The 24,738-nt window shown below is 34.7% G+C and overlaps 2 protein-coding genes across 14 annotated transcripts in view; both read right to left on the bottom strand.

Moving 5' to 3' along the window:
• Nucleotides 1-10,788: 10,788 nt before the first annotated feature.
• fezf1 (FEZ family zinc finger 1) lies at nt 10,789-15,166 on the bottom strand. The gene is made up of 4 exons (XM_088645115.1): nt 14,060-15,166; nt 13,832-13,966; nt 13,261-13,393; nt 10,789-12,739 (listed from the first exon to the last, which is right to left on the bottom strand). The coding sequence occupies exons 1-4, from the start codon at nt 14,840-14,842 to the stop codon at nt 12,477-12,479; spliced, it is 1,314 nt and encodes a 437-aa protein (XP_088501241.1). The 5' UTR covers nt 14,843-15,166; the 3' UTR covers nt 10,789-12,476.
• Nucleotides 15,167-23,534: 8,368 nt separating this feature from the next.
• The window catches only part of cadps2 (Ca++-dependent secretion activator 2), a 295,984-nt gene continuing 294,780 nt past the window's right edge, over nt 23,535-24,738 (bottom strand). For all 13 annotated transcript variants that reach the window (XM_088645120.1, XM_088645117.1, XM_088645119.1 and 10 more), the window contains 2 exons: nt 24,629-24,733; nt 23,535-23,708 (listed from right to left, as the gene is read on the bottom strand). In XM_088645120.1, coding sequence (XP_088501246.1) covers nt 23,538-23,708; nt 24,629-24,733 — 276 coding nt within the window. In that variant the 3' untranslated portion in view covers nt 23,535-23,537. The remainder of the gene's footprint in view (nt 23,709-24,628; nt 24,734-24,738) is intronic.

Below are 24,738 nucleotides of genomic sequence, written 5' to 3' on the forward strand. Positions count from 1 at the left end.
CATTTAAAACCAGGAAGCTGAGGCTTCCAGAAGAAGAGCAAGGCTTCTGTTTGTATTTTGGTGTGCTTTTGCCTCACTTTAAAATAAAGAGCACTATTTTTAATCATATGTGTGTCTTTCCCTGAGATCTGCTCATTTAAGCTCCCGATTTCTAACCTTCAAGTAGAACATTTTAGCAGGATCCTACAAAAATCTTAGGAACCCCTGAGTCTAGTCTAGTGGCTTAGTGGTCACCAGACATTGTAGGGTCATAGCATCTCATTCTGTCAGTATACTGGATATGAAAGTAAGACTGGGTTGTTACTGCCACATATCCATAATGTTTCTGATTGATAATAACAATATGAGGCAGCTGGAGAAGCAACTTATTTAACAGGAATACAGTCACCAGTGGTCAGACATTATTGGTGTATGCACCAATTATTTCAGTCATGCTCTCCTTTGAGATGGAAGAGCATTCCCAAGAGTCATAGATGGAACAGGAGGAGGAATAATACTTTTCCCCTGCTTATTGACCTAGGAGGAGGGGTCTTGACCAAGATAAATCTTCTGAGAAAGATAAAATGTTTCTTCTCAAATCAGACCTACAGTAGATTCATGTTGAAAAATTATTATATGGTCCCATTTGGAGGCCTAGTGAACACAAGATATTAAAATGGTTTTTTGGAGGTCTTAGCTGAGTACTTCACACAAGAACAAAATGAAATGAGCATCTCCATTGAAAATACCTATGATTTTGTATCTATACTGATAAAAGGACAATGTACATTACAGCAAAGTCCCATTGGAAAAACTTCTCACTGTGTCACTTCACCTTTTTCACTAAAGCACAAGCACATTCTGTACTGTTACATCTAGAAACTGATGTTAATAATAGATCCTGTGTTTTCCCCCCTCATTATTAGCAATAAAAAGATTAAGGAAATATTATATAAGTGAAATATACTTTAACCTTGTAAGACTGATTATTGTTCAAAAGCTAAGGAATTCCTAACATGTCACAAATATGTTACACTTATTAGTTAAGTTTTTTAAAATGTAATGTGTGTTTTACAGTACATAGACATACTGATTCACAATTAATCGATTGTGAAATCCTCTACTGTACAGTATGTACTACATTAGTAATTAGTTTTCTATGCTGGTGGTCCAACCTGTTTTGAATCCGGGACCAGCTTCTTAAGGTCTTCATTCTTTCAGAACTGCTTAGGCTATAAAGAAATTCATAGCAGGAATAAAACTGAATCGGTAATAAAAGATATATGGCAAGGACTGGTCAGCATTGATTCAGGGCCTGATGTCATGGTCTGGCAAAGGGATGAGAAACATGGTGCTGTGTTATATTGATTAAAGTAAGATAAGAGCTTTTCAACCAAACTGTGATCCAGAACAAGAAATATAAGAGATAAAACAGCTACCATTTGAATTTGGTTTTATACATATAAAAATGTATACATACTATTAAATCACATTTTTTCAATTTTATTTGTAAATTATTTTCACATTTTACAATTTACTGTACAATCTACACAGCACTGTTTTGATCTTAATTATTACAAATGTGGTACAGTATGACAATACTGTATGGACAAATGCTCTCTTTACTTTGATTTCAACAGGATTTACTTTTTTCCTTAGGAGATTAAAAATCATTTTTTCACTTCAGTTATTCAAGAAGAAGTGCATAAACATTTTAAGACAGCTCTTGATACACTTCAGATAAACCCTACTGTATGGTATGTGACTTTGCAAGATGCACTTAAGTGCAAATCTGGCGATGACTCACATGGCTGAGGGAACAAATGGTAAATTAAATCTCTGAAGAACAGCAAGACTATCCCCATCTCACCACTGCAGAAATACTGTACATAAATGTCTTATTCCAGACAGACGGCATCTAAATGTAGCCTTTAAGATGATTTATGAAATTTAAACACAGAATCAGTTTCTAAATCAAAAAGGTTGATAAAAACTGACTAAAAGAAATAAGTGAATCAGTTCCTCCCCCTAAAAAAAAGCTCAACTCAGAACATCAGATACCAGTTCTTGGACACCATCTGATTGAAAGACTGATGCTGTGATGATGAGTTGAGCACTTTGCAGGATGGGATGCGACTGCAAGGACATCAGCAGCCATGGGTGAGGTTGGAGGCATTAAGAATAAAGTAACAAGGCCAACAGACAACACAAAATGACAAATAAAGCAATAGAAGCTTATTGAGCTCAGAACACGGAACTGTATTCAGGATTCTGGCCAGATGAGGGGTTACAAAGGCTGGGGCAGCAAGCAGGACACTTGGGATGCAGGAGGCACTGGATGTGACTTCCATGTTTTCAGGGGCCATTGCCAAAGCCGACAACATAAGTAGTAAAGTGGCAACACTGCTGGAAATAGGATAATATTAAAGAAATATTAGAGCAAACAGAACATTATATTGCTTTTAGAACTCTGTTGTAGACTGCTGAGGAACTCAAGTAGGACACTTGAAGATGCTTCCAGAATGCCAGGGGTCTTTGGCAGGGTTACAGTGATAGTAATGAGGTTGGGGGAGACAGGAGAAAATGCAGTAGATTGAAAAGCATAGAGTGTAATGTGATGAGGTTTAACTTGGTGAGTCAATTGAGAAAGAAGACAGTGAACTATAGAAAGAAAATAAAGGATTCAGGAACAATAGATAGACAGTGATGGGTGCTTGAGCACAGAGGATGATTTATTGAAGGGGAATTATTTGAGTTTAGGGGAAAAAACAAGGAATAGGAACAGCACATAATAAACATGGGCATGCAGGAAAGAGCAGAACATTTAAAAAATGTATTGTCTCCGTTTAAGACAAAGACCTATCTCTCTTGGCTGTGACATCCAACTGTGCCAATGTTCTTAGGGGAAAGCAGGATGTCATTGCTTCTGCTCAGGCTGTTTCTTAAGTGAGGACAAAACATATATTCTTAAATAAAAGATTCATTTAAAAAAAAGATATAAAGAGACCTGTTGATACTTTAGTAAACTACACAGGCAGGTACGTCCAGTTTGGTATTCCTCTAGAATTAGAGGAAACAATTTGCATTGTTATATGAGAATGAAAATGGGAAATAAATTGACCAGTTATGGCCTGGTGGAGGGGGTCTTAGAAGATAGCAAGTTGGGATTACCACTGCTGAGTAGAGTCAAAGAAGAGAGTGCAAGGTTCTCAGAAATGGCTGAGTGGAGTTTCATTGCAGCTCATTGTCTGCAGAATCAGAATATATGAAATATTTACAAAAGCATAAAGAACAGGTTGTGTCTAGTTAAATAGGATGCAGACAGTGCCAGGTCTAACAGAAGGAGGAAGGAAGCAGAAGACAAGTCTTTCCAGAAAGTGACAAGCATGAGCACAATTTTGATGAGAGCATAAGCTCAGCACAGTGTTTGCACAAGTGAAGATATGAATATTGGGATTCACTTTCCACACACTAGGTAAAGCTCTGTCTTCAACTTTTGTAAAATACTCATTTTAAAGTTGTTTTTATTTGTTGCTCAAAATTCATTTTGTTTTAATCAACATACAGTAACATACTGTGAATTACTTTGAAAAAAGTGAGCAACAAGATTTTACATATATTAACAACTTGTGTGTATGTACTGTATACCCACTCTCACGTTGGTATATTATCCTGCAATTCTTTGTCAGTTTTCCATTTATTCAGTTCAAACCTTGGCATTTCCTGTCAAGACTTACTGCAAAGCTAAACAGTTTTGTTGTGATCTTTAGTGGTTTTATTGGCCTTAATCAGGTCTGGTCCCAGGATTCCAGAAAACAAATCCTTAACAATTAACTTGAAAAGTAATACTTTATGTGTTTTAAATTGTGAAGGCCTGAAGTACCTTAATGAAATAGCTGTTAATAACAATTGCAGGTTGAATAGATGTATGAATGCAGCAAGCAGAATTTGTCAATAGCACCCTGCATATATCTTGCTGGAATTTTGTGTAATTTATCACATACCGAATTTTAATTCTTTTAAAGGTGGATACCAAGGTCACATTTATTTGAATGTAATGGAAAATTGTAGTCAATTATAACTTTTTCAAACCAAGACAAACAGTGGAATTATTACTGAAATTCATTTTTCAGACAAAAATACTTTCATTATAAATTAAAGAGAATATGCAGCATACCACAATGAAATGACAGTGCTCTTTTTAATTTACATATTTAAACTTTAGAAAAGGTATATAAAATGCCATTAAGAACTTTTTGGAATATATGCCAACTTTTTTAAAAAGCACTACTTTATTTTTTTCATTTTTTCTGTACAGTATATCCATGCTCTTTCAGTAAAATCTTATTTCTGAAGGGCTGTAGTGAATGTAGAGGGTGCAAAGCAGGACAGAAATAAAGAGAATTAGATTAGAATTAAGATTTTTTTCATAAACATATTATTTATTTTTCATAAAAATTATTGTACATAGATATTATTTACTGAAGCTTTATTTTCGATACTGTGAGTAAGCAATTAAAAAGAAAATGTTCAAGATATACAGTTCCAAGTGTAGTTTAGTAGTTCCAAACAAGATGTTATGTTAAAGTTGTGCAATTTACTATTAAGACTTCATTTACAATATTGTGTCCAATTTATGTCACAATATTAGGACAAACAGAACCACTGCTATGGAAACAGTCCAGTGGATAGTGACCGAATCCATTCCAGTGCTACAAGGAAAGCCCTACACTAACAAGCTGAACCTGCTTTGTCCTGAACAGAGAAAACTTTGAAGGGACCTAATTAAGATATTTGAAATCCTAAAAAGGCATTAATAAAGTCAAACCAGTAGACTTCTTCTAAATCAACACTGGGAAGAAAACGTATGACACAAGTGAAAACTAGCCGGGTAGTCAAAAAAGTAACAGGAGAACCAGCTGTCCTGCAGTCATCTTGTCAAACTGATACTAAAAAGAAAAGAAACAAAACGTTTTGGCTCCCAAAAGAAGGCTCCACAGCTGAAGCACTGTGTTTCTTTTCTTCTCTTTTCAGAATGGAATAAACCTTTACTTGTTCCTATGCAGCCTAAGCATGCTGACGATGCTACCTGCTTGAACTTCTAAAAAATTAATGGATGATACCTATGGTTCAATTAACTACTAGCAACCAAACCAGCTAGATGGGCTTCTTTTTTGCACATGGTTACATGTACTTCATCCAGACTAAGACATGATAGTATCTGAATTAAAAGAAGCCATCAATAGGTTTAAAAATTTAGAAATAAGTCAGACTCTAGGCAAGATGCTTTAAGATGAAGGTGTCACAGTTCTGTGATTTCCATTAAAATAGAAAAAGACTGATGTTTAACCGGTCATATTTTAAAGGAAAAACACACATGAATATTCACTGTGTAAGACACACTGTCAGTACACCGAAACGACATTGTAAACACTGAGACAATATTGTGAACAGTGAAATAGATTTGATATTCAGATGCTAAAATCATTGAAAAACAATGCTAAGCATGTTAAAGTTATTCAGTTTATAATTGCAGGCAATTTCCAATCATTTATTAACATCACTTTACCTTACATAGAAAAAGGAATTTTTATCTTGCTTGTTTGTTTCCAATGACTCATACTCCATTTAAACATTTAATCAGCCACTCAGAACAGGATGCACAGTAGTCAATTAAAGAGCAATGCCATTCTAACCTTAGAAATGTGAATTAATAGTGAACGATTGAATAGTTTTTGGGATTAAGCTTAGGTAATATCTGTTTCATGCTTTGTGTAGATCTTGCTTTATAAAAAGTAAAAGCAATACAGCCATTACATTAAGTTAAAATAAATAATGATAAATTAAATATTTATTTTAAAACAATGGGTAGTCCATTAAAACTCTACCAATTGCAAATATTTGTCCTATGCAGGACGATTTCATTGTTAATTAATTAAAAATAGACTACAGAGTGAAAATTGAATTATGATTAAAGGTTTCTCTAGTGTTACAATTAAGAGCCCACATTATCTCACAGTTTATTAAAAGACAGGTAGCTAAACATTAATCATTCAACATCTCTCAAAACATCCATTTTTAGAAAGTAGGAAACCATATAGACCAACAAAGCATTCCAGTATTAGACCTGTCATGATCAGGTTGTAGATGCCATCATTTCATTGTGGTGACAAATTGTAGTTTTGCAGTGTAATTTCTACTTAAAATCAGTGTTGAATGAACAAATACAGTACCTAATATTTCAGAGTGGCGACCTCAGAAGCAATTGTAATACCAGTTTTTCATATTATACAAGTATGGCAAATGGTGTTGAACTCTTTCCTGTTATTGCCATTTTTGTATCTACTGTGTTTCTTCATAACATCTTACAAATAATTTTAAAATACCGTCAATTTCTTATCCTGCACTGCTTTCTTTGTATTTGAGAATGACCAAATTTAATCCTTTCCTTCACATTAATCCAAAATCACCCTGCATGTCCAGCTATTTACTGACAAGTGTCTTTAGGAAAACAATGGTCAAAGAAATTAAACCAAATTAGATAAATTTTGAGAACTGACCTATTTCTTAAAGATGACTGATTGGACCATACCTTCTACTTTGTTTATAAATCTATAATCTCACTTTATATACATAATCTGGCACACTAACCTACAAATCTTGTAAATTCAAAACAAACTACTTTATGTCTACTGTAAATTTTTAAAACCTGATTTTTATGTGCTTTAATGGAGTGTTCAATAGTGTGTGCTTTTAGGCTTTTTACTAAGTAACATCTTTAGAAAAAGACCTAAGTGTACTCTAACATTCTTTAATAATAGTTTTAAGTGACCTAAAAAGACTGGTCATTGCTACAGTATATTTGGATCCATAATAAAATACACGATGCTTGCTGCCCCTATTCAGAATTTTTTAAACATCACAAACTTAAGGTGAGTGATGAATCCCTATATTTAGAAATAAACTATAAAGTTTTATTTGCTGACTCTTTCTCTTTTTGATATCACAGTGTGAAACAATTAACTGTGTTAATACATACAGGATTACACTGGAGACACAAATTCAGACTTTTTGGTAAAAAAACTGCTTTTCAAATTTCTTTTTTCAAACAGAGATATTAAAGGAATAAATACTTCTTTCAGTTATCTTACAAGTGAGTTACTAGATGCTTTATAAGAATATTGTTAGAAATGTAGTTCAGGTGGGTAGCTGCGTCCGGATGCTTAGGCTGCAAAGGAACAAGTAAAGGTTTATTCCAAACACAACGTTTTGGCCGTGGAGCCTTCTTTGGGTGAGAGGCTCACACCCGAAGAAGGGTCCACAGCCGAAGTGTTGTGTTTTCTTCTCTTTTCAGCATGGAATAAACCTATTACTTTTTCCTTTGTTAGAAATGTACTGTATACAACCAAAACATTGCTTAAAAGGGATATTTCATGCTTGGAAAATAAGTAGTCAGATAATAAATAAGGTAAAAAGGAACAATGGCAGTTCTCCAAATCAAAACTCTTACCACCAAACAGTTCACTGAGCAGAGCCCTATGCTAAATCAAGCACAGGCTTAACTAGGCTGTAAGATGGCCTGCTGTGGAGGCTTGAGTGACTAATTGACCTATAGAGGAAGGAGATTGCATTCCATCCTCTCATTTCCTGGGCAGTCACTGGGAGGCACACCCTACCTCTTGAACAGGCAGAAGAAATAGTTTCATTTTACTTGGTTTTTAGTTTTGTTCTGCATGCAGTCATACAGTTGCAGTCTGTCATTAGGGCATACTGTAATCTGTGTGTTTTTCTTACCTGTTCAGAAATTCTTTGTATTTATTTTTTCAGTTTAGTTGTTCTATATCCCCACTCTCAAATCGCTAGTAGGAAGTTAATTTTAATTTAATGAAAAGATCCATTTTTTGTGTACATATGAGTGTACTGTGTCACTACTTTTCTGTTCATATTTACTTGCTCATTATATGCACACACAAGCAGACACTCACATGAAAATTATTAAAATCCAATCAGACATTCAAATATACTGTTTGACAGAATATCAGAATAAGAGTTTTGACAGAAAATGTTTACTTGCTAAATCGGTCATACACAGACTTTTACAATGCAGCAAACTGAGAATATAAAAATACATATGATGGATAAACATACTATATAGGAAAAATTGATTAAAAATCTATTAAATAGATTAAATTATTTCAATCATTTGTGAACAGAGGTCTAAGGTTTGGGGAATTTTTTAAATGGAAACACCATTTTACGGTGTTATTCAAAATGTTATTTATTTTTCTGCTGATCGGTGACTTTAGTAAAGAAAAAAATTATAATCTGCAATGTACTCTCACACACATACATGTTGGTGCCCTTAGTTTTAAACTGTTATTACCCTGATTTATTTAACTTAGTAAATATGCCTTTAACAGTAATAATAATAATAAAAATAATAATTGCTTACACTTATATAGTGTAAGCAATTACACTATACACTCCACACTCCACTCAAAGCGCTTTACAGGTAATGGGGACTCCCCTCCACCACCACCAATGTGCAGCATCCACCTGGATGATGCGACAGCAGCCATAGTGCGCCAGAACGCTCACCACACATCAGCCATCAGTGGGGAGGAGAGCAGAGTGATGAAGCCAATTCATAGAGGGGGATTATTAGGAGGCCATGATTGGTAAGGGCCAATGGGAAATTTGGGATTTTTAATGACCACAGAAAGTCAGGGCCTTGGTTTTACGTCTCATCCGAAGGACGGCTCCTGTTTACGGTATAGCGTCCCCGTCACTATACTGGGGCATTAGGACCCACATGGACCGCAGGGTGAGCACCCCCTGCTGGCCCCACTAACACCTCTTCCAGCAGCAACCTTAGTTTTTCCCAAGAGGTCTCCCATCCAGGTACTGACCAGGCAACACACCTGCTGAGCTTCAGTGGGTTGCCAGTTGTGAGTTGCAGAGTGATATGGCTGCTGGCTTGATAACAGTAGTTATCAAGATTTTGTTTTCAAAATTAACTTCACATTTGTTTTAATCTAACATAACAGTAAGAATATCAGGTGAATTGAGTAATTACAGACACACGACAATATTTATAGTTCCAATTCCATCCCACAGCTTTTCTAATAACACTATATATTATGTGTATTTCTTACTTGTACATGCAGATATTACATACTGTATATGAGGGATTTTTTTACATAAGATACTTTCTTATAAAAAAATGAACTACTTACAGATTGTACAAATAAATGTAAAGAAACAATATGAGATTCTCTCGGTCATACACTACTACAAAATTAAAAGTGTATAGAAGGTTTTTTCAGGCAATGTTTTTTTCTGTCTATAATATTATTTTACTTCTGTGTACAGATTGTGCTGAACATTATTATAATTAAAAACAGTTATATAAACATGATAACAATGTATTCTTGGCTACCTCTCTTTGAATCTTTTGTTGTCCCTGCCTCTGAGATTAAATAATGCCTTTTGACTGACGTTTCACTATAAATGGCCTGCCAGTATAGAAATGATCTTGCAGGCTTGTACATCCTTTTTTACATTTAAACCTAAAACCCTCTTTACTTGTTGAAATATTTATTTTCTTTCATTTCTAGGTTTCTTGCAAGGCTTTCTCCAGGCAGCTCATACAGCATGCAAAGAAACATAACCTTCTCTAATCCTCTGTGTCTGGTTTCCAGCTGTGCCACAGTACTGAAACAGCATCAATTAAGTCTGTCAATGATCTTCTATTTAGTGCTAACACTGGCAGTCCTCTGCATCCTTGCTGTTCTGTGTCTAACAGTGGTTTTTGATGGTACAGTAGCAGTTAACTGTATCAATGATACAACTGTATCATTTTATATTGCAAGTGTCTTCTCAGAGCCACGTCATACTGATATGGTGCCATACGAGTCATTGCTTGAACTTTTTGACCTTCACATAATGACCCTGAGACATGTGATTCACATGGCCTCCAGTTCTGCTTTTTAGATGTTGACACCCCAGATATGTCACCATAATTGTAATCTTGGGATTGTGCTGAGAGTAAGGAATACATGAGCTCTCAATAAAACAACTAAATCTTGTTTGATAACTGATGTTCAAATAGAGTTGCTTGTCACCATTGATACACTTACCTATTCAGAGACATTCAGAAGTTCTTTGTAGAGTCAATCACCATTCAAAGTCAGTCAGCTCTTAACCTTCCACAATATTCATTATGTTTCTACCTGCTGCAATATGTTCATGAAGATCATGTTCTGACATTTTACTTTATTGTCATCAGCTACCTTTGACCCTCTGCAGATCAAATTACTCTATTACACACACTTAGGTTAGGGTGAAGGCGCTTCTTGATGTTGAGGGACAGTAAAGACCATTTTCAATGTATTCAGTTTCAATTGAAAAAAGTGAAACAAAAATCGACCAATTTAAGCAGCCAAAAATAGAGTAATTTGGCACATGCATTATTTTTTATTCATTGTGCAGCAACATTGGAACTGGGGTGCCTGACAATTTATTTTATTCACTTTAGAATGGCTATTATGACTTTATTCATAATGTCCATTTCACAAAGAAGCAGACAAAAGTCTAGAAAACCTATTTTGTTAAAGAGGCATAAACTGAACACAGGAACACGTACTGTACTAAACCCCTGTAGCGTTTCTCTTAAATTCCGCAAGAGGGAGACATTTCCAGCAAAATGGCAACAGAAAACGTGTTTATCAGTTCCAGTTTCAGTTGGTAACAATGCTTTTACAAGTCATTTTCCCATATCTATTACTTAAGCGGGAGCAGGTGAACTACTGACATTAACATCAAAGCTTTTCTTTTGAACTTTAAACATTTAAACCTGAATTACAGTGGTGGTGATGATGATGATGATGATGACTATAAATCGGGATGGCACGATGGTTGTTAAGGCTGTTTATGACACCCAGTTTGATTTCCGTCTGGAACTTCTCTGGAGTTTGCGTTCGCCCCGTGTTCGCCGTACGCACCATTTTTCCTCTCCAAAAACATTCAGGGTAGATTTAATGGACTATGCCAAATTGTCAATAACTCCGTGATACTAGTCCACAGTGAAAGCAGTCATGTCCAGTCTTGCGCCCTGTGCTCCGGGGATAGGATCCAGATTGTTGTCACTCTCACCACGACAAGCCGCTTTCTGATAACAGATAAAATTTCCAAATCTCCTGTTTCTAGTTTGGTAATAAAAGATATAAGACATTCTAGTTGTTTTTCTGATTTCTGATTTAACCAATATTCATGAAATAAGAAAAAGATAAGTGGAATACTCAATTATAACCCATTTAAACGAAACATGAAAAATTCATCTGTAACACTTTACATAATCATTATCAATTATATTTATACAGATTAAGAGGTATTTTCAACCATTAATAAATATAAACTAAAAACATTGATTTCCTGAATATACCTGACAATAAACTATTGATTGCTAATATTCTTATTGGTAACTGTTACGTTTATTATTTCATTCAAAACTTCTAATCTGCGGGCTGTCTGATGAAACATCAGAATGATTTATGTATAACAGAGATGACAGATTATTTGTCGTGCATATCAATACATTTTATGACATTGCTTTTCTTTCGCATTTTGATTTTAACAAAATATTTCAGATTAGGTAAAAATACTGTAGAATATTCTACTTGAATGGCCATTTTCCTTTGTTCGTAAGATACTATACAGGTACATTTAGTTTGTGCAGTAGTGTATATTTTTAAGACTGTACCCATTCTTAAAAACGCATATACTGTAACAGTGTACAAACATTAGTGGTTAAATTATTATTATCAATATTTAAAAACTCAATATCCGCTCCTCTCCCGTCCCCAGTCTATAGTTATTCGACTACATACATTTTGCTCTAAAAAAGTTATTTAAATATAAATAGAAAATTCCATGTTTAATCAGGAAAAGAGCATTTGAGACATATTAGGCGTAAAACATTTTTATTATTTTCACCATAACACTTTTAAAGGTTTTATCCTTTTTCCGTTGTGTATGTTGTGCGCCTCTTTGCCAGCATACTCAACTGACACTCAACATCATCCGGCAATGAGACATTGCATATATAATTTATATGAAATAAAAACAATCATTAATTTATAAGCAATGACCAGTGTAGTAATTATTATAATAACCATAATATAAATAATGAACCATATTCAGGCAATTGCAGCATACCAGAATCACCACAACAGATAATATATTCATACCATTTAAGATTTGTTAAGTTATTGTAGCATTTAATAAGATACAAATTAAAATAAATATTACAAAGCTTTGTTTTACATCCTTAAACCTGAGATAAAACGAAAATTAATAAGGGTATTTATATTTTGTTTTTACGAAAGTTTCTTAAGTGTATCCACTGGGGTTTCTACAGTCCACAACGATCACATCGCACAAATAAAGTTGCATGCAAAAATATCTTTTCATTTAGTAGGGAACTTAACCCAGACATTTTACTGATTTGGATGAGGATCTCCCTTATTACCCGATGTTGTCTGAGATCCCGGGGAAATGTCGTGTAGTTTCCTGATGTGTTTTTTTAAGTCAAAGTTCCTACAAAATCCTTTTCCACAGGTGGGGCACGTAAAAGGTTTCTTGTCGTTATGGGTGTGCATATGAAAAGTCAGATTGTAAACTTGGTGGAAGGCCTTATTACAGATATTGCACTTGAATTGTTTTTCCCCGCTGTGCGTCAGCTTGTGATTTTTGTAGTTTCCTGAAATTAAGAAAAACAAAGAAAATATTACTATGTGTAACATTCATCAACAAAATAAGTGTTAAGGGAAAAAACAACTCAAATATAACTGAAATTTATGCCCAAAATGCAGCTAATAGACGTAATACACTACAATAATAATAATAATAATAATAATAATAATAATAATAATAATAATAATAATAATAATAATAACTGGGTGAGAACTGTGGATCAGTAAGTTACTAGTTTAGCATTAGCAAAAGAGTCGTTTAGCCTCCAAAATTTAAACATTGTGATCCTATAGGGATAACAACAATAGTAATACAGTTTGTGTCGACGCAATTATTGGAATAACATAGTCCTTTGTTTTTAGCTCTTCAGTTATAATGAACAAAATATATTCAAACTAACCAGTTAAGAAATACAGTAGCTATCACAAGCGTACCACAGCCTTAGCGAACTGCTGATTTGAGGAGTTCAAGAAACACCATAACGACCACTCTGTGTTTTCTTTATTGTTAAACGCTAGGTTCTCTCACCTTTTTGGTGGAATCCTTTGCCGCAGAATTCACACACAAATGGTTTGTAACCGGCGTGAATTCTTGTGTGCGTGTTCAGAGTGGAACTTCGGTTGAACGCCTTCCCACACTGGTTGCACTTGTGGGGTTTTTCCTGTAAAAGGTATAGTAAGCACATGAGGTGCAAAGGTTCACCACGCTACGTTATTCCTTCTCCGGTTATTAAAACGCGATAAAAATTACAATGCAAACGAAAGTAAAAATTATTTTACACCGAATTCCACATATAAGATCTGCAATCAAAACTGATGGTGTCAACATGCTTAATTTAAAAATAAAATAAGTTTAAAGTAGAAACCGTACACTTGTTTCCATCGTGGCGCAACCCATTGTCCCGAATTAAAAGTAGAGAGATCGCACAACACAAAATGTTTCAATTTCACAGTCTAAGACAAGCTGTAAGACTGATAAGTAGACTCTCCATTTCGCATTTTATATACTGTATTCAGGTGCATTCTCATGTGTACTCTAAATAAGAAATGAGAACAACTATTTTAGATTCTGTAATAATAATTTAGAAAATATTTATTACCTGTGTATGGATGATCTTGTGCCGACAAAGCGTGCTTGCCTGCCGAAACCCTTTGCCACAAACTTTGCAGACGAAAGGTCTTGCGCCGGTATGCACTGGCATATGACGGGTTAAATTGTAATGTGCATTAAACACCTGTAATTGGGGAAAATACACTGTATTCTTTCTGAAATATCCTTAGTGGTGACAAATACTGTAAATATTGAAAACTTAGTAGTTAGAACTTACCTTCCCACAAACTTCACAGGTAAAAACCTTCGGCTTGTTGCTTGGGGATCCGGTTGTAAGTTTTGAAGAGTTTTTAAATAGTTTTTCAGAGAGAATCTGTGCGCTTTCCTTCATATAGTGCTGCAGCTGGGTCTGTGATAAGTCTTTAAAGGCAACCCCAGACTGGTACCTTTCCACAGCAGGAACGAGTTTGTTTTTCTCCGAAAGAAAAGCTTTCTGGCGTGGGTTAAGTGGAGAGTTAAGAAGATACGAAGCCATTGGATGAATGTTAAGAATACTCGCAGGTGGGGGACAGGGGTTTTCTCCGCAGTTTAGATAGCACAATGTTCCCATAGCATGAAAAGAAGACTGGTTTACCACTCGTGGTCGAAAAAGTTTATATTGTCCTATTGACGAACTTCCATCTGATAGCTCACCTTTGTAATTTAAACCAATACTTAATAAATCATTAGGGATATAGGAAGACGAGTCTAAATGGTTCTTTCTTGGTTCTGATCCAGTGACGCTCAGTTTTTGACCAGCTTCGTACGCTAGTGGCACAAACGGTATCATGCATGGGAGCGTGGAGGAGTGCAGAACTTGCTTTGGGTCTGCCTTGTTCATAGGCGTTTGAAACAAGTTTGGAAGAGGCACTGACTTTGGTTCTGGTGTCCTGGCCATTATCCTTTCGATCGAGAAAGCAAGAGGCTTGGCTGTAGCGATCATGTTTTCTCCAGCGGATAAATTTTCTGCCACTGAAGGTGAACCAAGTATTGCCGATGTGTGGAAGAGCGCACTGTCCATGTCTTAAACCACCTTCAATCTGGTGTGAATGTTCCCTTTGTAGATGCCTTTTTTTTCTTCTTTTCACTGACCTGCAAGAAAGAACATCATCTGAGGCAGCCTGGGTTACTGCCAGCGCCTCACAGTTCACTTTGCTTTACGATGACTCTGGACAATCAGCACTTATTTCTACCAAGACTGCTCAATAAAACGTGTTGTGTCAATAACGCAGCAAAGATCTCGCCAATCGTTACCTTCCAAGAGGAGAAGGTAAACTAGACAATTGCTCAATTCACTTACATCAGTCAACAGAGAAACTTTTTTTTCTCACTTGTCTACTGCTATTATTGGTGACTATAACTCACCCGCCCAGGGAAGGAGGTGCTCTTTATTTGTAAGCGTCTTGTTCACAGAAAAGCGTTTAGCAAATCTGAGGTCGCCTTGGCTTTACGTGACATCACTTTAAATCACAGAACAAGGTGACATACGCTTAGTTGTGTCCGTATAGGTTTCGTGTCAGTTAACATTTGACAAATCCAGATTTATATTTATAGATATATACGGCACATAACCAATTAAAACATATAATATAAGATATGAATGTTATACGCTTTTCAGATCTTTTATTGGCCTTAAAGGAGGCAACAACTAACAAGTATAACTCGTTTGGGCATAACAATCTTTGAAAAGAGTATTATTTAAATTGGACAGAAGATTTGTCTTCCTCCTGTTGATGCCTGTTTTATTATCTGTATAAATTCATAATAAAAAGGAATACATTTGTCAACTTAATATAGAGCCTCACAACTAAAAAGTAACTTCTTACAAAATTATATTTGGAAATGATTAAAATGCTAAAGGGAAAAACATTTGTCTATTTGCGAAAAAGGTATCAACATGACCACGTTTGTTCCGTTTTGTTTCAATTTGTCCCAGTAGAGATGATCTTTATAATCAATAAACTAAGAAACCTACTGTATATGTCTTTACTTATATTTAAAAATCGATATGATATGAATTTAGGGGACTACCGCTCCAAATGTGCATTTGCTTTATTGAGGAAAAAAAAAGTCTAATATATATTTGCAAAACTCATTTTTTTACGAAATCAAATAAAGCACATACTTTATCTGGCTATTTGTTGATGCTAACAATGCTCACGATGATGTATTGTGATTAATAACGATGATAATGCCGTTTGAGCGCACAGGATATGTCACTGGATACCTTTTAAACCACAGGGATCAAACTGATCTATAAAAAGCAATTGTAGCATTTCATTAATTGTGCTTACAAAAGATTAGGAAATAAACTTTGAGGAAGCAACTTTAAATATGATAATACAACTACCACTTTAGTATTTATTATATTACCTTTGAAAACCATTTAGATTTTGATGTAAACAGTGGTTGTCTAAGAGAAAGGGATGTTTGCACGATCGGTCAATGATATCAAACGATTTTATAAGCAGCTTTAAACCTATAGGGAGCGAAAACATTAAGGTTCAGTGGGTGAAACCCGGCGGAGGAATGCATGAGTTAGCAGGCACACTGAGGGATTACCTTAAACGTTAGGAGGTGGGATATTTATCTCAGAAACAGCACTCTGTAATGGACAATATTCTTGACAGGGAAACGCAATAAACAGGGAGCAATATAAAGATGAGTCTAAACTATTGTAACAGCAAACTCAACACGGATCGCTTGTAAAGGTAAAGGTAGTTTGAACTACGCTGTCTCTACCAAGTGTTAGTGTTAACGGTTTACATACTGTAGTGTATTTTTAATACTTGGTCATTATCTTAATAATCAGAGCAATTATTAGTTTGTTTATGTGAGAATTTGTGTGTGTATGTGTGTGTGTGGTTGTGGTGGTGGGGGGTGTTATCGTGGTGGTGACTCACACCCGTCTATACCGATTCAAAAGAATATTCAGAAGAATATTTATTACACTATGAGACGTCGAACATACATTTCGGTGTCAATGCAGGAAATGCAAATTCCATAGAATTTTGTAAAACTAAAGTCGAACTTGTACCACTGCCTTCTGGTTTCAGGCGGTTTTATAACCCTTCAGTCAAGGACAATACGCCGTGGATTACTCTAGGCACAGTTAGGGACAGTAATCTTAATTGATTTGATTAAATTCAAAGGGATTTGCTTTAATAATAACACTGACATGTTAATGAAACTATGTTTAAAAAGGATTGCTGTACTATTTGTGTAATGACTATTTGGAAGTGAGAATAATTACTGAAGACTAATTTTAAATGCAATTTCAAAATCCAATAGTGAGAACATCAAAGAGAAGGAATGCTTAATAAAAACGTGATTATCAATTAAAATTCTCGGAAATGAAGACATTTTCAAATCGATAGTGGAAAAAAAACATTTTTAAAATCTGAACATTGCCTTATCCTTCATTTATTTTTTTCCCGAAATCCTTAAATGTGGGGAGAGTAACAGATGGTTTCTTATTAGTAATTGAAGCATTTTCTATAGACCGCAACTCTGGAGTTCATCAATTGACCTACTCGGGACACGTAGCTACAGGTGGTAGTCTATTCATAAGTCTTTTCGGAAAGAAATACTCTTGATAATCTTATTCTTTATGTTTCGCCTTAACAAACACGACATTAGGTCTGACAAGAGAAAAGGTTATAAAAACCTTGAGAGTAGCCATATTGTACTCAAGCTACATGCAGATATCATGCAAACACCTGCTTTATGATACTGTACATATCCCATACATCTTTATATTTGTCATCAAAACTCTACAGGTCTGAATCTTTTTGCATAAAAGTTTTTTTTGAGCATTTTCTCCCTCTAAAAAGTATAAAACACAAGTAATACAAGCCATTGCGGTTTATCATAAGTACAATTTAGATACTTGTTTCACATTTTAATCCCGTGTAATTAGCAAAATGCTTTAAATACGAATAATTGTGTGTCATTCCCTGCAGGGTAATCCTTGCCTGTTCTCCTTTTCTTTCTAATCGGTTTTATCATTTTCTTGATTCTGGGTCATAGTTCCGATATTGCTCACTTGTTTTGCTTTTAGAAGTTGCACACTCAGATCTCAAGCCATCTTCAATATCTTCTGCTAACCAAATATAATTCCACTCCACTCAAAGGCGATTACATAGATAAACGTCCGCCTAATCCAAAATGTTATTATTTTTTAATATAACATTGTGGGTTCTAATGGAAAAAGAATACTTTTTAAAACCAGGCTAAAGCTTGTCTAGTCACACATACTGTACATACAGGCCTAGTTTTATTTAAGACTTTCGTTTTGCTCATAAATAACAATAAGGCTTTAATAAGTCGTTTTCATATGAAATGGTAAAAATTACCAAGAATAGGAGAATGTTATTGCTATTTTACGTTATAATCGAACTACTTTCATCTTAATCGGCTACGAATTATATTATTTTGATTATAAATAATTTTACTGCCAAACTGTTTTAAATCAGCTTCACCATTTTTATTATAATAATTGATAAAACAAGATAGATAATACTTTAAAATGTCTTGGCAAAAATCTGATTAATAGTTCCATTTAATTACTTTTCCATGCTGTGTCATCATCAGCATTTAAATCACATTAACTGTAAAGGTAGTTAAATCACATTTAGGAATTCAAAAATAAGCTTGCATATTTTTTCTTAAATTCGTTTCACACATTGATGCGACAATAGCTTTAAATGAACTTAGTCTTTGTCCTTTTTTATGAAAATTAAACGCTTCTTTAAAAAGCAAGTCTTTTCCAGTGCTAATTTCTCAATGAACAGAAGATCGAAATTTTAGCTTTATTAAATCTGCTACATTTGTATTTGCCATTACGATTAAGACACATTTTTGATTTTTGTAAATCGCTTGAGGGCTTTAAAACGGAAGGCTTTACACAACAACAACAACAACAACAATAATAATAAATACATGAATGACGACGGCAACCAAGGAGATCAACCTCAAGTTCACATTTCCTACCATGATATTATCATCAACACTACTCTTGCTTTCGCTGTAAGAGAAAAAGTCTACAATGAGCTATAATTTTACTCTAGGGACCTGCCGATTAGCTTCACGGCAAAAGACTAAGAGGCTTGCCTTGAATACGAGACTGGTAGTTGTATTAGCACGTTTTTACTGTTTTTCTACAGAAATTCACATTCATATAAACTTTAAAGAACCGCGATAAGCATTTATGAAAGCAGCTGGTGAAAGCAAATAATTTAAAAAGTACTTAAACATGATTTATGCTATTACAAGGTTTATATACCAGAAATGTTAAAACGCCATAATCAACTTTTATTATCCACTTCTGAGGTTAAATATTGGATTTCCTGTAGCAATCGTTTTCTGTCAGCGCGCTATTACAATCCTTTTCTGTCTTCCGCTTTGAAGTATCAGCTACAGCAATCATGTGTGCTGCCCTGGAAATTGCAAATTGCGTTTTTTAAGAACGTTGTGAGAACAGTCAAGTGTTTCCTCCTGATTTCATGGATGTAATTTGTTCATTTAGAAAACAATTTGGCTGAAACGCCTCATGCATTGAGTCTTATGTAGCTGTTATCTCTAATTTATATAGATGTGATTATCTGCAATCGAAGCAAAGATGGCGAGTCTTGCGAGATATCCAAAGTAAAGGACTCTTACCGAGTTCATTCACGCACACCTTATTCAAGCATGAAGGAACATCAATGTGAGACAGTCATAAAGTAGTAGCTAACAAACAATAGCAGTAAGTTATTGTAACCACAATAATGAAATCAGTATTTTTATATCCAATTCGTTGTTCATCTGTTATTTGTTGACAACACAACGGGAATATATAACTGTTAATTGCCTTCTCATATTTAAAACGAACAACAAGTTTTCAATTTACAAACCTTGTATATATTACATTTATCTAACTACTGTATGTAGTTAAAAAGAACATAACTCTATGCTGTAAGAGAATTACATTTTCTGTTTTTCACAGTAAGCAGTGACTTTCACCAGCACTAAGGTTTTATACAGTAGGCTTGCTTTATGTAAAATATCTGCTTTTAGTTGAAATTTTGATTTTATATCAGTGCTGAATAGTTTAAACATTTATTTTTACATTTGCAACACAAAATAAAACAGAACTAAATTTAATATTGGAAAAGACAACCATGAAAAGGAAGTTAAAATAATTCTGAACAATGTCTGGATGCAGGTGTAGGAGTGAATTGTTGGCACAAATTATTGTAATGTTGCATTTTAAGGCCAGGATGCCACTTTACATTTTGGATACTAATGTCTTTATTTTAACAATTGATTATTGTTGGATGATTGTGGAAAAATAATATTATTTTCTTAATTTGTCAATACAGTGAATTGTAAAATGATGTTATACTCTTTTTATAAACCCTTTATAAAAAATAAACACTTTCATTTCAGAATGTATGGAACAGAAATGCATTAACTTAATCAAAAATAAAAACTTCAATTTCAGAATGTATTGAAAAGAAATGCAGTGACCAATTAATTATTAAGGAATATTTTAATACAAACTAACAATGAAATTAAGCTTTTTAAAGCTTTACCCGGTGTTTAAAGTTCATATGCTGTAGGACATTATTAAAGGTAAAACATGGTACAGTATATTAATCTCTTCCTTCATAGTGGACATTTATAAGCAAACAGAAAAACAGAACTTGTGCGTATGCCATTCCATTAGAGCAGCTAAACATTTGTATAAAAGAAACATGAAGTACTATGTTACAAAGACTGTAGTGGCAAAAGTTTATACTTTTTAATGATACTGATGGGTTAACTGAAATTTAGTAAATCTAGAAAATAAATTACACAGCAAACCAGTTGGTTGAGGAGCATGTTGATGCTTTCACAGTGTGGATACACACTGCCCTGCCAGCAGTGCTCGGACAGCAGATGATGTACAGAAGGACTGGGGGTGGGGATTCTGTTGCTCATTTTTCCTTGCTCAGACCCTTGACTTGTCTTTTGTTTAAAAATAAGAAAAAGATTTTAAAAAGAAACCAATTGTTTCACTCTAAATGCACCTTCTTCTCCCTTTTCTGGGAAGGCAAACAAGCTGAGTTGCATGAATGTTGAAAATTCCATTTAGGGGGCTTGTGTATTCAGTATGTTGATCTCTCTGAAAAGATTTTACTTACATTTGAAAATATGGAAACAGCAGAATTGAGACCCAAGTGCCAAGTCATTTATCATAGCAGGATGAGTTTTTGGAACATTTTCTTTAAGGAAAATAAAAATCTTGAATTGGGACTGCCAAAATACACAATATTTAATAAAGTGCTTGCATGCCAATTTCTAGGTAAAGAGTAATGTTTCTATTAATTACCAAGGCATTAAATACATAAGGAGTGATATATATATATATTGTAACGCTTACGGCCGACAGGCGCTGTGTAAGAGCCGGCGTACCAGAGCGGGTGACGTCACCGCCCTTCCCTGTGATAGCAGGACCACAGCTACTGGGCTGTGGAGAGATCTCTCTTTGGCTCACGGGGCTAGGTCGCTGCAGAGAGACGCGGAAGTCCCGGGTTCGAGCCCCCGAGGGTGCAGGGGCCGACCAGATGCGGCAAGGGCGCCCGCCCGAGCCCCCGTTGCGTTACAATATTATCTTTGCCTCTCAAGAAGCACCAGAAAGTCTTTTGTATGTTTCAGATACTGTCAATTCCCTAATTGAACTGATTCACTGCTTAATTAAACCAATTTAAGTTCTTAAAAGAGAATTAAAAGAAACTTGATTTCATGAGATGCACACACATTTATTTTTTTTCTCTATTAGAGAGCAGACCGTGGAAGATGAGTTCAATGAGTGGACCAAGTCACGCACAGCACCTCCACCAGTGGGATGAGAAATATTTGAAGAACACACTTCTCATTCATCTACACTGAGGATGAGTTATATTCCCTGCCAAAGATACCACACAGCTTATTAAAAAATAAAATATTTTTAGCATTTTACATACATCTACACTTTGCTTTAAAATGATTTAAATAAAAATCTCTTCTTCTCATCAAAAAGGGATAAATAGGGCAAATGACCACCTCTTGTTGGTGACCTTTCCTATGTTCTGATTACACACACCACTCAAATAATCATCATATGCATCAGTGTTTGGACATCTGAAATATGGAATATATGCTCTTCATTTGTTTGCTTCAGAATCTGTTTTCTAATGTAAATATACAACGATAAACTGTCGTCATGAATTGTTCCATTCATCTTGTAACCACTTTACCCAATGCAGGGTAGGGGAGCTGGCTATCCCAGCAAGCAACAGGCAGAAGGAAAGACACATCCTAGACGGGACACTAGTCCATCACAGGGCAGACATAGTCACACACTCTCACACTAAGGCCAGTTTTCCCAGAAACCAATTAACCTACCGGTATGTCTTTGGACTGTGGGAAGAAACCCACCCAAACTCAACACAGCACCCCAGGTCTGGAATTGAACTGTGAGGCAACAATGCTTACCACTGAACTACTGTGCCACCTGGAATTGTTGTTAAGTGGAGTCTACATTCATGCAATTTACAGGTTGAGGACTGACTCCCAAGCAAATAACAAGCAATCAGATATGAATGGCATTTATTTACTGATGATCAATGAACATTTATTTGTCATAGCATATTTAATTATAATTAATTTATGTGAAGTCAGAGTAATAAACTGTTGTGTTTAATTAGTATTGTAATACAGGACAATTAGATTTTCCTATTTGCAGAACACAAAAATAGTTTAAATATAAAGTATGTTTTACAAACTTTATATAAAATAGATTTATGGTTTTATTTACAAATATGACTTGGATAAAAAAGATCTGTAATAATCATGCGCACACATAAATCATTAGAACACTTTATTGTGATACATATTAAGCACCTGAATCAGGTATACAGTATGTATGACCATATAAATGTACAGTTGTAATGTGTTTTTCAGTTGTTTGGTGTAAACTTACATTAACATTATTATACATCATTAATATTTCAAATGTAATGCACAAAATCTTGGCCACTAGACATTTAATAAATCATGAATACCTCAATTAGTATGGTTGTTTGTCTCTGTCATGTCAATTTTACCACCAATTAGAAGCACAAACATACATACAACAAATGACTAATATCTTGACAAGGATAAATACAGCACTTTGGTCCTTTGGCCCCGAGAGACAACATCAACATGAATAATAAAGTCAGCATGAAGGACCATGTCTTAAGATCAGATCTTGACACAAACACATTGATTGAGGAAGTGTGTACGGTGACAGGTCCTCAACTGGAAAACTGAACACACATGATATTCATCACATCTAGTCAACTTAATCACAATCACACAACAGCTGTAAACTTAAGTTGTCATTTTCATTTAAATAAAAAAAAATGATTTTATGATTATGCAAACCCCAACATCAATCAAAACCAGCATGAATTAAGATAAAAATTAAAACATTTACACAACTTTGTTATATATTTTATATATACTGTATAACTCTATTCACTTTTTCATAAATGTCCTTGGCATCTTTTGAACTGTAATATGGAAAAATGATTTTCTTAACGTCATCAAAATAGCGGCAGTGCACATTGTAGTATAATACTATCTGAAAATTTGACTTTATGGCACAGGTACAGATGTATTTTTCTGGTTGTGCAACAATGAATTAAGGTTGACAATGAATTTGGAAATTAACCTTCTTCTTCATCACTGTCTCTCATTGAGATCCCCTGCAGGCCACCACTCTCAGTTACAGAGGCAGTGGCTTCCTCCACAGTAAGACGATTGTAGATGGTTTCATAGTTTTTATTGTTCAGTATTCCTTCTAACACTCCTTGCAGTCTGAAATCACGGTATGTTTTCTGCATAAATAAGAAAAAAAGGCGTACTATAAATGTAGCATCAGGAATTAACCTTGCCCTAGTGTAATTCATTGAGTAGCTTCTATAAGAAATACACCAATAGCTGGATTATGGAGAGATCAATATTTATAGTATAACATAATGACCAACATCATAAAGTTATTGATCTTATAAGCAAAAGAAAAGACTGTGATGATCAAATACCAAAAGATGACTTCTGATCTCTTTGATTATGTTGTGCCAAATTTACCATGAGAAAGAACAAAAGCTTAATCTTGATTAAGATAACATTCAGAACACTGGAGTAAACTTTGTTCTAACGCTTTGAAACTCGCCAAATGAAATAGGACACAGTATTTTGATTAATTTTGAAAAGCAATTAATTAATTGGAAAACAAAACACTCCTTTTTTTAGTAGTGTTTTATTTATCTTGATATCTTCTAAATACTACTAGTAGTTTTTATCCAAATAAAGGTTTCAAAAGTTCATTCAGAATAATTTGGATTGAATCTGACTCCTACAATGTGATTTTCAAATGAAACAAATCCAGCACTGTCTGACTTTTATTTTTATTTTTCCTCTGTTAGTCTGTTTATGTAGCTTACTGTATGTTTCCCTGTATCTGGTTAGCTGGTTTTCCCTGGCTGCCTTGTCCTAGAAGAATACATATATCCCTAGGGCTCTTTTCCTTTTATTGCCTCTTTGACAGTAGCAAGAGGTACAATTACTTCCATTGCTTTTGTGACAAAGATATACATAATCAACACAGTAGATGTTGTAGTACCTGTGATCTGAAAAAGGGATACAATTGTACAATATAATGATGGAGAATATATGTTTTGCTCTGCAAAGCTATAGTTAAAAATAGACAACATTTTTCTTGCTGCTAAAATACTTTATGAATTGCAGCATCTCTTACCTTCACAATCTTGATAAGGGTTTTCAGCTGATACATGTGGAGCTGTAGATCAAGCCTGTCTGTCAGCCAAACACAAATGGCTTTCATAGAGCTTGTGTACCATTGCTGCA

The sequence above is a fragment of the Lepisosteus platostomus genome, chromosome 9, assembly GCF_059453375.1.
Source record: "Lepisosteus platostomus isolate fLepPlt1 chromosome 9, fLepPlt1.hap1, whole genome shotgun sequence".
Lineage (NCBI taxonomy): Eukaryota > Metazoa > Chordata > Actinopteri > Semionotiformes > Lepisosteidae > Lepisosteus > Lepisosteus platostomus.

Coding starts and splice junctions, on each gene's coding strand:
- fezf1 (XM_088645115.1), bottom strand. CDS start 14,842: ATGGACAGTGCGCTCTTCCACACATCGGCAATACTTGGTTCACCTTCA. Junction 13,967..14,059: donor CCTGTGAAGTTTGTGGGAAG/GTAAGTTCTAAC, acceptor CCCCAATTACAG/GTGTTTAATGCACATTACAA. Junction 13,394..13,831: donor ACAAGATCATCCATACACAG/GTAATAAATATT, acceptor TACCTTTTACAG/GAAAAACCCCACAAGTGCAA.